Consider the following 13455-nt stretch of genomic DNA (forward strand, 5'->3'; position numbering starts at 1 on the left):
AATACATTTTATGCTTTAAATTGGTGAGTGTCACGGCTCTCGGAATAACAGTCTTGATTTAAAAAAAAAAAAAAATTAACACATTTTTCCTGCTCGTATGCATTTGCATAAATTGTTCCTCTTCTGCAAGACTAACAGATGCCATCTGTGGGTATTCTGTCCCCAGTCTCGGCTTGCATTTAAATCTGCATGCTGCTTTGCCGAGCTCTTTGGAAAGGTGCAGGAATACAAGAGCTGGCCCTAGCCAGTGGCCAAGCGCTGGCCTCCTGGTCCCAAGTCTTTTAACCTCTTGCTTCCAGCTGGGCATGTAAGGCAAAACAATCTGGAGACGGGGGCCCTCCCCCTGCCTGTGATAGGCTGACTGGAATAGCAACAGGCTGTGTCACCGAAAAGGGCAAAGCCTTCGGAAATAGAAACAAAGTTGGTCACAAATCACACAGGCTTTGCCCGAAGTTTTTTTTTTTTTTTTTTTCTCTCCCCCCCCCCCCCGCCCGCCCTTCTTTTCCCCTGACCTCCTCTCCTGCCCTGCTATCATGGGGAAAGTGACCGCTGCTGTCAGCAGGGGGAAGTCGGGGTAGTTTGGTGGCGAGGCAGAGGCTGTAAACTTCTACGTGACCATGGTACCTGTTGAAAACACAGAGGGCCCCAAGCTGCTGAGCCCGAAGGGGAGAGAGGCGGAGAGCGACGGCAGCCACGGAGCCAGCGGCCGCCGCCACCGGCATCCTGCCTGCGCGGGAGGTAAAGTGAGCCGGGCCGAGCCCGGGGGGCCGGGGGCCGGCTGTGCCCGGCTGGAGGCAGGGGGTGCGGACGCGCACGCGCCCAGGGCAGCGAGGGCCACCGGACCCCGGGGCTTGGCAGTGCGACCCAGGGCGAAGCCCTGATGGGACTTTGTGCGTTGAGAAAGTGTCAGTTACAGACCCACTACTGGTAGGATGGGCTCCATCCACTGTTTACATAATACGATATATATCATATATCTATATCTACATATAGATATATCTATATCTATAGATAGATATAGATATCTATCTATAGATATATATATAGATAGATAGATAGATATAGATATATATCGATCCATCTTTCCAAGACGAGATATACATATGTATATGTACATATTTATACATATATTAGTATATATACACACATATATATTATATAATATATATTAGTATATATATTATATACATGTACATAGTTCATCTTGGAAAGGTGGATCGAAGCCTCATGTGTAAATACACACACACACACACACACACACACACACACACACACACTCGGTCGTTTCATGTCACAAATGGATCGTATGTGACTAGTGGACGTTATAAGCATGGTTTTAAAAATCAACATGTCAAGTAGGCGGCACAAAATGACGGGTTATGAGGTCAGTGAGCACAGCTTTCCTTTGAATTTGAGTGGGAATTCCAAGCCTGAAACTCTTTCTTTGGTCCTGTCTGCTTTCCTTGAAAACACGCCTTGTCTTCCAAAATGAGGCTCAAGTAATATTTTTGGCTTCCTAAGTGAAATTTAGAAGAGTTTGAATCCGTGCACTTACGTCCGCTAACCCAACTGCTTATCTTTATTTCCACAGTTAAAATTCCCACAAATACAATGCACACTTTCTCTTTCTTTCTTTTTTCTTTTCTTTCTTTCTTTCTTTTTTTTTTTTTTTTGCTGCCTCTTTCTGTTCATTCAGTTTGCAAAGGAATGGAGACAACTTGTAATACGAGATGAAATGAAGAACAAGTGGTCCCCTCCCTCCCTTGCTTTCACCTGCTCTGCTCCTCTTCAGACATCACATTCCCAAGCTAGACCTAGTGGAATTTTGTGCAGAGTCTAAAATACTAAATGACACACAGGGCAGGCACTGCCTGCCGTCTTGGAATGCTCTGCGCACCAGCGTTTGGGTTGGGGTTTGCCTAGAACTGAGTGCCCACATCATCATGCCGAGGTGAGGCAGCCCCTCAGAAATGAGGAAGCTGACTTTCTTTCCAGACCTGCACCCTGCTAAACCTTCTACTGCTTCCCCACTTCTAGTCACCAGTGGACACAGGGGCCCATCTTTCAATATGGCCTCTCGGTTTTTGTTCTTGGAGGATGTGGCCCCTTCCCCAAGGGCTTGCTGGATGGCTCAAAGTTCTCTAAGGGCAGGCAAACAGATTGGTAGTGGAGTGTCGAGGAGAAATTACAGAATGCTTATCTCCAAATTCCTGAGAAAACCGAACTGTAGTGAAGAGTGGAACAGGCTGAGATGTTGATGATAACCAAAGGGATCATTAAATGGAGAGAGAAAACTGTCCAAGAGGGGCTTTTGCAGTAACCTTTTTAAAAAATGACTGATTTCTGTCCTTTCTTCCCTCAGGGCCCCCCAGGTTCTCTCAGCTCCGGAGGGGTGGTTTAGATGTCCTGTTTACGAACTCAAGGCAGCTGTGGTTTCCAACACAAGACTGAGCCTGTCTGTAGTTCATGGTTGATGGGGAAAGGATACATGAGACCCCAGACCTCCCAGCGTAGCTAATGGCGGCCAGTAGTTGCTGGGAGGCGGGGCATCATCAGTGGTGTAGCCACTAGTAAGTTACCCACTCTGTAGTAAATAACTTTCCACCCATCATCATGCAAGGAAGCCTAATTTAGTTAAACTCAATGAGGTTAAAAAAAAACAGGCATGAACGTAAGATGAGGATTTTGGGGGAAGAAGGGTGTCAATAGGAGGGGAATAAGAGAGGGTAATTGGGAGGAATAAGATCAAAATACTTATATGTGTGTATGAAAATTTCAAAATGAAAAAAAAAATTAAATGACTGATTTTAGCTGGGTGTAGTGTGCACACTTGTAATTACAGCTCGCAGGAGGTAGAAGCAGGAAGATACAGGCCAGCTTGGACAACATAGCAAGCCCCTATGTCAACCCCCTCAAGATCAACTTTAATAAGGCTTCAAAAGCTTCACAGCTTATAGTGAACAAGGGCACAATTGTCCTTATGGAAGGTCATGTATATAAATACTCATAAACATGGGAGACGACACACACAAAAGCTAATTGAAAGTGCTATGATTTATGCTAGTGTACAGAATTTATACATGAATACTACAAATTATATGTAACTTTGTTTTTATTTATTATTATTGTTATTATATTATTGGTTTTTCAAGGTAGGGTCTCACTGTAGCTCAGACTGGACCTGGAATTCACTATGTAATCTCAGGGTGGCCTCGAACTTATGGTGCTCCTCTTACATCTGCCTCCTGAGTGCTGGGATTGAAAGCGTGTGCCACCATGCCCAGCATAACTTTAATTTTCAATGAATCTTTATTATGCAGAAGAAAAAACCTGAACGGTTTCCCTAACATCTCATATACATACAGCTTTGATTTATATTACATGTAGTTTACATTTAGATGAATGCAGACCTTTCATTTGTACTTTTGCTAATTTTCCTAACTTGTCTAAAACATCATCCATTGACACCCCAAAGCAACCATACATATGCACACATGTAGGTATGCATAGACACACATACATCTATACACATCTGCACAAATATACAAATGTAGCATGCAGCGGTTTTAAGAAGTTATTTAATGTCTCTGTGTACTAATATTGGGATTATATTTTGGTCTGTTTTATCAAGATATCAAACTTTATTGAAATACTATTTACGAATCACTCTGGTTTCTTCGTATTTCAAAGCTTTATATTTTTTTATTCAGAAAATTCAGATCATTTAAGATATGCTTAGTGATTGCCATCCTGTTTCTCATTTGAAGGCAACAACTTTTTCTACATTTCTAGGGGGATAAAGTCAAAACATAAACAGGAATGAGTTATACAGAGCAAGGTGATTAAGTCATGTGAGATACTGGAAACATCTAAACAGAACTGAAATAAACCTTAAGCTCTGCTACCCAGCCCCGCCCCTTCACCTAGCACTCTTGCCCAGAGTGAAGCATCTCGCCAGCTCTTCTTTGTTGGCCAACTCCTATTTAATTAGAATGGATGCTTTGTTCCATGACAAGAGGCTAATGAACTTCATTATGTCCAAGAAGCTATGACTCAAAGTGGATACATTGTTAGTAAAATTTTCAGTGTTCACAGACAAGTTCCAATGGACCTTCTAGGGGAAGAGTCAAGCTCAGCTTCAAACCTCCGGCGCCTAGAGCTGATGACATACAGATGACATGGGAAATTACATAGCTGGGACATCTCTCACCCAGGAAATGTAGGGCCAGAAGATTGGTCATTAGCAGGGGATGGTGTGGAACCAAGCCTGGAGGGGCTGGACCAGGCGCTTCTCTGTCTGTTCCTTTGTCCTCAGCTCTCACACTCCTTATTTCATGATCCAGACAACTGGCTGGAGAGAGAGAGTTCCCTAACACTGCCTTTTCATCTTCCTTCTGCCCAAATGGTCAGGAACCAGGAATAATATTCATTATATGAATTCAAGTTCTCAGCATTTTAGTGAATACCCTCGAACAAAACATTCAGAAATGGAGGCCGGGACCCCTCTGCAAAGGCTTCACTTCACTCAGACAGCACAACCCGGGACTTGAACAGTCACACTCCCTCTCATTGGAATGTCCCAAGGAACTTCTTGTTAAGGATTTTCAAGCTGTAAACTCCTTTTCACACGCAGAAACCAAGAGGTGGTCAGCCCATGAGTGTGAACAAGATTCTCTTTATTAGTGCTTTGTGGCATTTGTTTAACCTGCAGCCCCTGAAGGCAGCCATCCTGGCTTTCTTGGGCTTTCTGGGGCAGCCCAAAGGGGAGTCTTCATGCGGGACAGCTGGAGGAGAAAGGCAAGCAGGCCCAGCAGGCCCTGCCTGATAATAGAGCTTTGCTTGTAAGAAGAGGGATTCTTAACAGGCCTGTTACCTCAGGCAGAGCCAAGGGCCAGGGCCTCTCAGAGTGTGAGATGTTGGGCCATTCTTATTTTCCCAGGCTTTCTATATTTACAAATCCATGACCAAAAAAAAAAAAAAAAATCCCACTGTGCTTTAAACACATGCGTTTATAAGAAATGATTGCCTGATAACAAAATATTGCTGTGGGAATTATGTTCTTCATAACAAAATGACAGGATGTGGAGACATTAATTTTTGAAGAGCTACAACGCCTGTCTAATGATGAGACCAGACTTCCCTTTTGGTCCAGCCAGCACCTGTCTGAGACTGGATATTTCAACCTCACTTGAAATCACATCAGGAGTCTGATCAGGACTTTGCATGGCTTCAGAGGCTTGAGTTGATGTGTTCTTTGGGACCTCCTGGGCAGGACGTGTGGGCTCTGTTTCCCACAAACACCATGTAGCAAGCACGGCGTGCCTGTACTTCCGTAAGGACGCGTCACTCAGACAGAGGTTGTCTCTTGTCACAAATCCCCTCCAGACTGCAGCAACAGCAGCAGGCACCCAGGCAGTGGCAGGGAGTTGGCAGCCATGGCCGCAGCCAGCCCTGTGGAGCAGCCAGCCAAGCCCTGGGGCCCATCTGGGCCAGCGGAGACCTAACTAACTGGCACACACCAACACGCCTGAACTGGCTTTTACAGCCAGGATCCCTCCTGATAGGTCTCTGCTTCCATCCCAGGTGTTAGGATATTTTCAAGGTCACTTTGCTCTCTGCCAGATTTTCCACAGAAGCCGAGGCAGCCGAGATCCCAGGAACATACCTGGTGGTGACTGAGACCCTAAGGTGAGTGCAGGAGAATAGTCCTTGTGCATTCTCCAGGGGACGGTAACTGATGGAAGCAGAAATCAAAATGCAGCGACTCCTCCCGCCCTCCCCCAAGCCGGCCCAGGAAGCGCACGGGTAGAACAAGCTAATCTTAAAATACAGCTTTTCAGTTGCTGTCGATAGCTGCAATTTTTCTTTTCTGTATTTGTATGTGTGCCTTTTGTTGTTGTTGTTGTTTTTTTTTTTTTTTCCTAGATAGGGCTTAGCTGTAGCTCAGGCTGGCCTGGAATTCACTATGTAATCTCAGGCTGGCCTCAAACTCAAGGCAAACCCTCTACCTCTGCCTTCAGAGTGCTGGCTGATAGCTGAGATTTAAAAATATATACGTATTTATTTATTTGAGAGAGAGAAAGACGCAGGGAGAGAGAGAGAGAGAGAGGGAGAATGGGTGTACCAGGGCCTCCAGCCACTGCAAACCAACTCCAGATGTATGCGCCACCTTGTGCATCTGGCTTACATGGGTCCTGGGGATTTGAACCAAAGTCATTTTGCTTTGCAGGCACACACCTTAACTGCTAAGGCATCTCTCTAGCCCTGAGATTTTTTTCTTTTTTAACTTTAAAATAGTCCTGGAATTATACTTTCCAAGATAGCATTTTCTCAGTAAAAGGAACCCAAGTGTGCTCTTTAGCCTCAGAGTTGGAAACGAAGACTTCTGAGAGCTCCCGATGGCCCTCCGTTGGTGAGCAGTGAGCTTCCACTGCTGAGAGTTAAAGCAGCTGTTTATCCAGAGTGTATGAGGAAGAACTGGTTTTATAAGATTTTTAAGTTGAACAGAGCTGGGTCTCATAATGGGTCTCATAATTTTTTTTTTTTTTTGGTTTCTTTTGTTTCAAGTTTTTTTTTAACTGACAACTTCCATAATTATAGATAATAAACCATATTTCCCTCCCCCCTACTTTCCCCTTTGCAACTCCACTCTCCATCATACCCCTTCCCCCTCTTATCCAGTCTCTCTTTTATTTTGATATCATCATCTTTTCCTCCTGTTATGATGGTCTTGTGTAGGTAGTGTTAGGCACTGAAAGGTCGTGGATATCCAGGCCATTTTGTGTCTGGAGGAGAGCTTTCTAAGAAGTCCTACCCTTCCTGGGGGTTCATACTCTTTTTCCTTTATAAACAGTCTTTGTCAGAAGTCTGAGTTATTTTCTTTAAATATATATAAATTTATATATATATATTAATTTATCTGTAAGTAGAAAGAGAGGGAGAGAATGGGTGCACCAGGGTCTCTTGCCACTACATATGAATTCCAGATGCATGTATCACTTAGTGTATCTTGCTTTATGTATGTACTGGGGAATTGAGCCCAGGCCAGCAAGCTTTGCAAGCAAGCACCTTTAACCACTGAGCCATCTCCCCAGCCCAGAAGGGTGAGTTAATGAATGCCTTAAAAGATACCAAATCGGCTAGGCATGGTAGCACATGCCATTCATCCCAGCAATTGAGAAGCAGAGGTAGGAGGACCACTCTGAGTTTCAGGTCTGCCTGGACTACAGTGAGACCTTACCTCCAAAATAAAATAAATAAATAAAAAGACACCAAATTATGGTTGTAAGAAAGGGAAAAGCTGCATAGTGCATTCATCTTTCCCAAGGACTATTTGACCAAATACCAAGTGAGCATGATTACTCATTTCATATTCCCTCACGGTGTCCAATCTCCATTACAGCCACAGACTCGAAATCACTCAAAGTATTTCGCAGCTGAAATGGAATGAACTATCATGGTGAATCATAAATTTACGAGTTGCTTCTGTTTTAGTTTGCTTTTGTTTTGTTCACTGGTCTCCTTTTCCTTTCTGCATCATAGCACACTCACGTATATGTTTGCTCAATGACTGTGCTTCAGTCATATGCTTCTTATTCTTTACAATTTATAGAAAAGTCACAAGACTAAAATCATCCATCATAGCGTAGTAATAGCAGCTTCCATTGTATTTAAGCAATGACTCATTTTATACAACGCTATCAAAGTGTCAGGAAGAAAAGTGCAGTCTTTTGTTTGGCTTACAGAAATTTCTTTTCCTTAAGTAAAACAAAGTGGGACAACTCCGAAGTGTCCGTGATTGCCTTGGAAGTAATTGTTTCTTACACAACCCACGACTAGGCTTTTCCATCTTGTGGTCCGGGGCTCCAGGAAATGTCTGAAGAACTTTATACAAGATCTTTCCACACTGGAGGGAAGTTGGAACTGAGAACTACGTGCCAAGCTAATTTGAAAGCCTGCTTCAAATGACATCCCAGCGTCAGATGTGTAAAGCTTTTTAAGAATAGAAAAAAAAAAGTCGTAATTAGGATCAATTTGCATGGTGAGAGAGCAGCCCCATGCTAGTAAAATGTTTCATTTCCAGTGGGAAACCAAGCCATAAACCCACAAAGGCAAAGCTCACAGAAATATTTCTTTATGGTGCAACTCCATTATGTAGATGCTGCCAATTTTAAGAACAAGGGTATTCATGAACTTATGAAAAGGCATGATTGTTATGTTGGAAATAAGGCTATCATCTTATTTCCTCGGATATTAGTAAGAGGCGGTTTCAAGGTTTTGGGGGGGTTTTCTTATTTTGACAGTTTAGTGAGTCTAGAGTCTGTTTTGTTTGAATCAAGATCCATGTAACATGCACGCACGTGTGGTAAGAAGTTTTCTGTCTTCATGGGTTTTTGCCGCTAGCACTCTTTTTCTTTCTCTTGAAGAAATCAAGTTGTTTGATTCTATAATGTCACCTGTGGTCTAGATTTTGCTGTTTGCATCTTTGCGATACAGCGGGGCACCCGTCTTCTTCCTATAGTTCCTGTGAGCTGAAGCTACAGGCTTGAGCAAGCTTTGGAAAGAGCCTGAGCTGTGCTCCGATCTGTTACTGTTGCTGATGCTGTTACTGTTACTGGGCACTTAGGGGGTCATAAACCTGTCTTGCTTTTCTCATTTGGGGCCTGGCAGAGTTCTCTGTCCCTTATTCCACACCTTTGAAGGTATAGAATAGAAACCTTTTCTAAATATTTTTCATTCATTTTTATTTAGTTATTTGAGAGTGACACAGAGAGAGAGAAAGAGGTACATAGATAGAGAGAGAATGGGCGTGCCAGGGCTTCAAGCCACTGCAAACGAATCCCAGATGCGTGTGCCCCCTTGTGCATCTGGCTAACGTGGGTCCTGGGAAATCGAGCCTCGAACTGGAGTCCTTAGCCTTCACAGGCAAGCACTTAACCGCTAAACCATCTCTCCAGCCCTCTTTTCTATCTTTTGTTGGGAGGTCAGCTCAGTTCACCAACTCCTGGCATTTCCATTAGACACACTCAAGTTTCTACTTTCATAGTTATAGAGATTCCACCCCATCTGTCCAGATCCAATGAACTTTGATGAAACTACTACCATGACTTTTCGTTTTTATATTTGTAATCACCCTTTGAAATAATTTTATCTCTACTTCACATATGGGATCCGAAGTCAAGGAAACAACAGGTGACATTCACCCAGTACCTACTGCAGTCGTTCAGTCACTCTTCTGTCTCATTCATTCATTCTCCCAGAGCAATGAATTAGGTAATTTTATTATTTTATCTTATGACTGAGACCACAGAGGAAGTGGCAGTTTAAAGCCTTTCTGGATTTATCAAAGACAAGCTACTAACTTACAAGGCAGTCTGATTCCAGAGTGTGCCTTGACTCCAGTGCAGGCCCTTGCTGGAAGAATCTATGCAGTAAGGCCTGAGAGGCGATGGCAGTACAGGGATTCCCATTCTTGGTACCCGAAGTGCAGCCCAAGGTTCTGCCCTCATGACCAGTGATGCAGTCAACTCTCTTTAACTTCACCCATCCATTTTGGAATTTGGGTGCTGGTCATACACTGATTGGTTCAGATTTAGCTAATTCCCTGTTCCCATGAGACATTTAAAAAATATTTTGGGGGCTAGGGAGATGGCTTAGTGGTTAAGGCAATGGCCTGTGAAGCCTAAGGACCCATGTTCGGCTCTCCAGATCCCACATTAGCCAGACATAGAAAGGTGAAGCAAGCACAAAGTTGCACATGCCACCAGGTGTCGCAAGCGTCTGGAGTTTGGTTGCAGTGGCTGAGGCCCTGGCATTTTTCTCTCTCTCCTCTCTCTGTCTGTCTCTCTCTAAAAATATTTTTATTTATTTATTTGCAAGCAGAGAGTGATAGAAGGGAGACAGAACAGGTGTACCAGGGCCTCCACCCACTGCAAGCAGACTCCAGATATATGTGCCACTTTGTGTATCTGGCTCTACGTGGGTAATGGGAAATGGAACTCGAGTCTTTAGGATTTGCAGACAAACCTCTTAAATGCTGAGCCATCTCTCCAGCCCCAAGAGATTTTCTTTTTCTGTAAAAGCATTAGTTCCTGGATAAAACATATATTCTTGTACCTCTGGGTTTACTATAGTGCTTAACAAGTACTGTACAATCCATAATAGGTGGCAATTGTGCCCTTTTTCTGTATTCCCACCTCTATATTAGAGATCATGTACACATGGCACAAGCACCACAGTCAGATGTCACCTAGGAAATGTTTCATGATTACCATGGTTACTGTTACCATGGTTACCATGAAGGCTGGGTATGTTGACCATTGAGATGAGCCTTGTCTGTCCTCTGTGCCCCAGGACTGTGCCACACATAGCACAGGTGTGGCTGGCAAATGAGCAAATGAGTGAGGAAGTAGTTGTGGAAGTGAAGGAATGAGCATCGTATTTTTTATTCACTTATTTAGGGTGTATGTGTGTGTAAATGCAGGTGTGGGGTGCCACAGCAGGCATGTGGAAGTCAGAGGACAACTTTTGGGTAGATCCTTGCCTTCCACCTCATTTGAGACAGTGTCTCTCCCTGTTGGTTACTACTCAGTTTTTGAGCTTCTGGGATATTCTCCTATCTCTGCCTCCCTTCTGAATGTAGACTCACTGGAATTGCAGAAGCCCACCATAGCATCTAGCCTTTACATAGGGTCCAGAGATCCAAACTCAAGTATGTACTTTATTCACTGGGCTATTTCCCCATCTTAATTCAGAAAGCACCTATTGTGCAACCAATGTATACATGGCCCAGCGCTGGATGCTTCAGGGTAAGAAAGAGATCTGGCACAGTATCTCTGCAGATTTTTTACCAACTCATCAGAAAGATAATCATCTAAATAAACTGAAATCATCACTGCAAAATAATCTTTTTAATTTATGTATTAAAGATAGAGAGAGAGAATGGTTGTGCCAGGGCCTCTAGTCGCTGCAAAAGAACTACAGATGCATGTGCCACCTGGTGCATTGGGCTTATGTGAATACCGGGGAATCGAACCTGGGTCTGTAGGCTTTGCAGGCAAGACATATAAACCACTAAGCCATCTCTCCAGGCTCTGCAAAACAATATTTTGATCAACTAGAAACTGATAAACTGTAGTAGATAAGATTATAATGTTCCGTTCAGCATACCTTTTCTGTTTTTAGACACACAGATACCATTGTGTTAGACTTATCTACAGCATTCATTCAATTCAGTGTATAATTGTGCAGCCCCAAAGAAGGTTGTACCATGTAGCTTATATTTATAGTAGGCTATCCCACGTAGGTTTATGTAAGTACATTCTATTATGTTTGCACAACAATGACAACACCCAACAATATAGTTCTCAACATATGGCTGTAGGAGAACATTATTCAGCAAATATTGGGTGTTAGCAATCAGATAAGTAGGCAGTGCCCGGGGTATCAGCACAATGCACACATTTACTGTCAGTTGGGTAAGAGAGGCAGGGATTAGGAATCCCATAATGCAGGTGGCACTGGATACATAGTACTAGGCCAGTGCACAGGGGAATAGGTAGCCTGTTCCTGAATCCTCTTGGAAAACAGTTTAGCCAAGTAGAGTCACCAAGGTGTGATTGAAGCTGGTAGGTTGGCAGAACGTTCTAAGCAGAGAACATAGATGATGTAGAAGTTGGGAGAAAAGAGAATGGTATACATCCAGGCAGTCACAGATTTTGTAGCTTGATGGGAACAGAGACTTCAAAGTGGAGCAAGAAGGCAGCAAAGGAATTTGCAGCTGTAAAAAAAAAAAAAAATCACCATGCTATAAACCATTTGTGCACACCATGAAAGGAGGCATTCCTAAGAAAGCATTACATTTGTTTAGAGAAATCAAGAATGTTTCTGGAAGTGATAGTGCTGGTCCCAGAGTGAGGGAGTCTTGGACAAGTCCACCAGTGTGGCTCCAAATTCTCCAGATTTAAGGGGACACCATTCTTTGAATAGTCAAGTGAAAACACCCCTCTGGCATCCTAAGGCACACAGCTCTCCTTGGGGGCCTGTGTTGTCTCGTGTTTCCTGCCCCGCCTTTCTGTTTTCCCTGGATTCTTGCCCTTCCCTTCCAGCCACAGTGATTTTTTTATGTTTGTCCTCAAAGTCATAGGAAGCCTACAGCGCCTTTCCCTGCACATTCTCAAATCCTAGCCACATAAGCCTTTTTGTAGAACGTGTGTGGTGATGCACACCTTTACTCCCAGCAGTCTGGGAGGCAGAGGTAGGAGGATCACTGTGAGTTCAAGGCCACCCTGAGATTGCATAGTGAATTCCAGATCTGCCTGAACTAGAGTGAGACCCTACCATAAAAAATAAAAAATAAATAAAGAAGAAGAAGATGGAAGTGAATTGACCATTAGGCAAGCCCATTCTTAAAACTCTCTTGCCGAATTTACCGCAGGAAATTTCTTACAAACTCACTCTTCTCGGATCAACTGGTCACTCATCGTATCACTTCCTTACCTCCTCTTCCCATTCCTATTCTCTACTTATTGATGCCATGTCCTGCTTTTATTCTCAATATAATTTTTGTAACAATGGACTATGGGCAAAGGACATCTGTCTATTTTTTCTTATCATAACAAAATACCTAAAATAGGCTAATTTTATTTTTTTTTAAGTTTTATTTAGTTCACATTGTCAGTTAAACACTTAAAGTCCAAATCAGAGGGTCCCATTTGTTCAGTCTCTAGTGAGAACCAATAGGTGTCATACTGTGGGGAGCACATGTGAAAGGAAAAATATCACATCTTAAACCAGGAAGCCAAAAGAAGTTTCAAGGGCCAGTCTTGGCCTTCTATTTATTTATTTATTTTTGTTTTTTCAAGGTAGGGTCCCACTCCAGACCAGGCTGACCTGGAACTCACTATGTAGTCTCATGGTGGACTTGAACTCATGGTGATCCTCCTACCTCTGCCTCTTGAGTGCTGGGTTTAAAGGGTGAGCCACCATGCATACCTGGCTAGGCTTGGCATTTTTAACAGTTCACTTTCATCAAAATTAGCTTCAGAGCTGATCTGATGGTATAAGCCTGTAATCCCAGCATTCAAGAGGCTGAGTCAGGAGATGAGAAGTTTAAGGTCATCCTCAGCTACATATTGAGTTCCAGGACAGACCAGCCTGGGTTACATGATATACTGTGTCTCAAAAAAAAAAAAAAAAAAAAAAAAAAAAAGAAGGAGGAGGAGGAGGAGAAGAAAAGAAAGGAAGAAAGGAAGAAAGATCACAATGAAATCCTTACTCCAGAAGGGGTTCATTGGCAGTACTTTCAGTACCTTCTGTTGGTTGCACCCTTTGTGACCTAAGGACCTACCACCAGGACATTACCTCCCACATTGCCATACTGCGACCAAGCCTTCAACATAGACCCTTTGAGAAACAAGCCCCATTCAGACCATGGCAATTCTTGGTGAGGATAAG

The 13455-nt window shown here is 43.3% G+C and overlaps 1 protein-coding gene across 2 annotated transcripts in view; it reads left to right on the forward strand.

Moving 5' to 3' along the window:
• The first annotated feature begins 506 nt into the window (after positions 1-506).
• The window catches only part of Slc2a12 (solute carrier family 2 member 12), an 81649-nt gene continuing 68700 nt past the window's right edge, over positions 507-13455 (forward strand). The window contains exon 1 of one of the 2 annotated variants that reach the window (XM_045157985.1): positions 507-738. In XM_045157985.1, coding sequence (XP_045013920.1) covers positions 618-738 — 121 coding nt within the window. In that variant the 5' untranslated portion in view covers positions 507-617. Of the gene's footprint in view, positions 739-5631; positions 5689-13455 lie in introns of those variants that run through there. The other variant, XM_045157986.1, reaches the window with a different exon arrangement.

This window comes from Jaculus jaculus, chromosome 9, assembly GCF_020740685.1.
Source record: "Jaculus jaculus isolate mJacJac1 chromosome 9, mJacJac1.mat.Y.cur, whole genome shotgun sequence".
Classification (NCBI taxonomy): Eukaryota; Metazoa; Chordata; class Mammalia; order Rodentia; family Dipodidae; genus Jaculus; species Jaculus jaculus.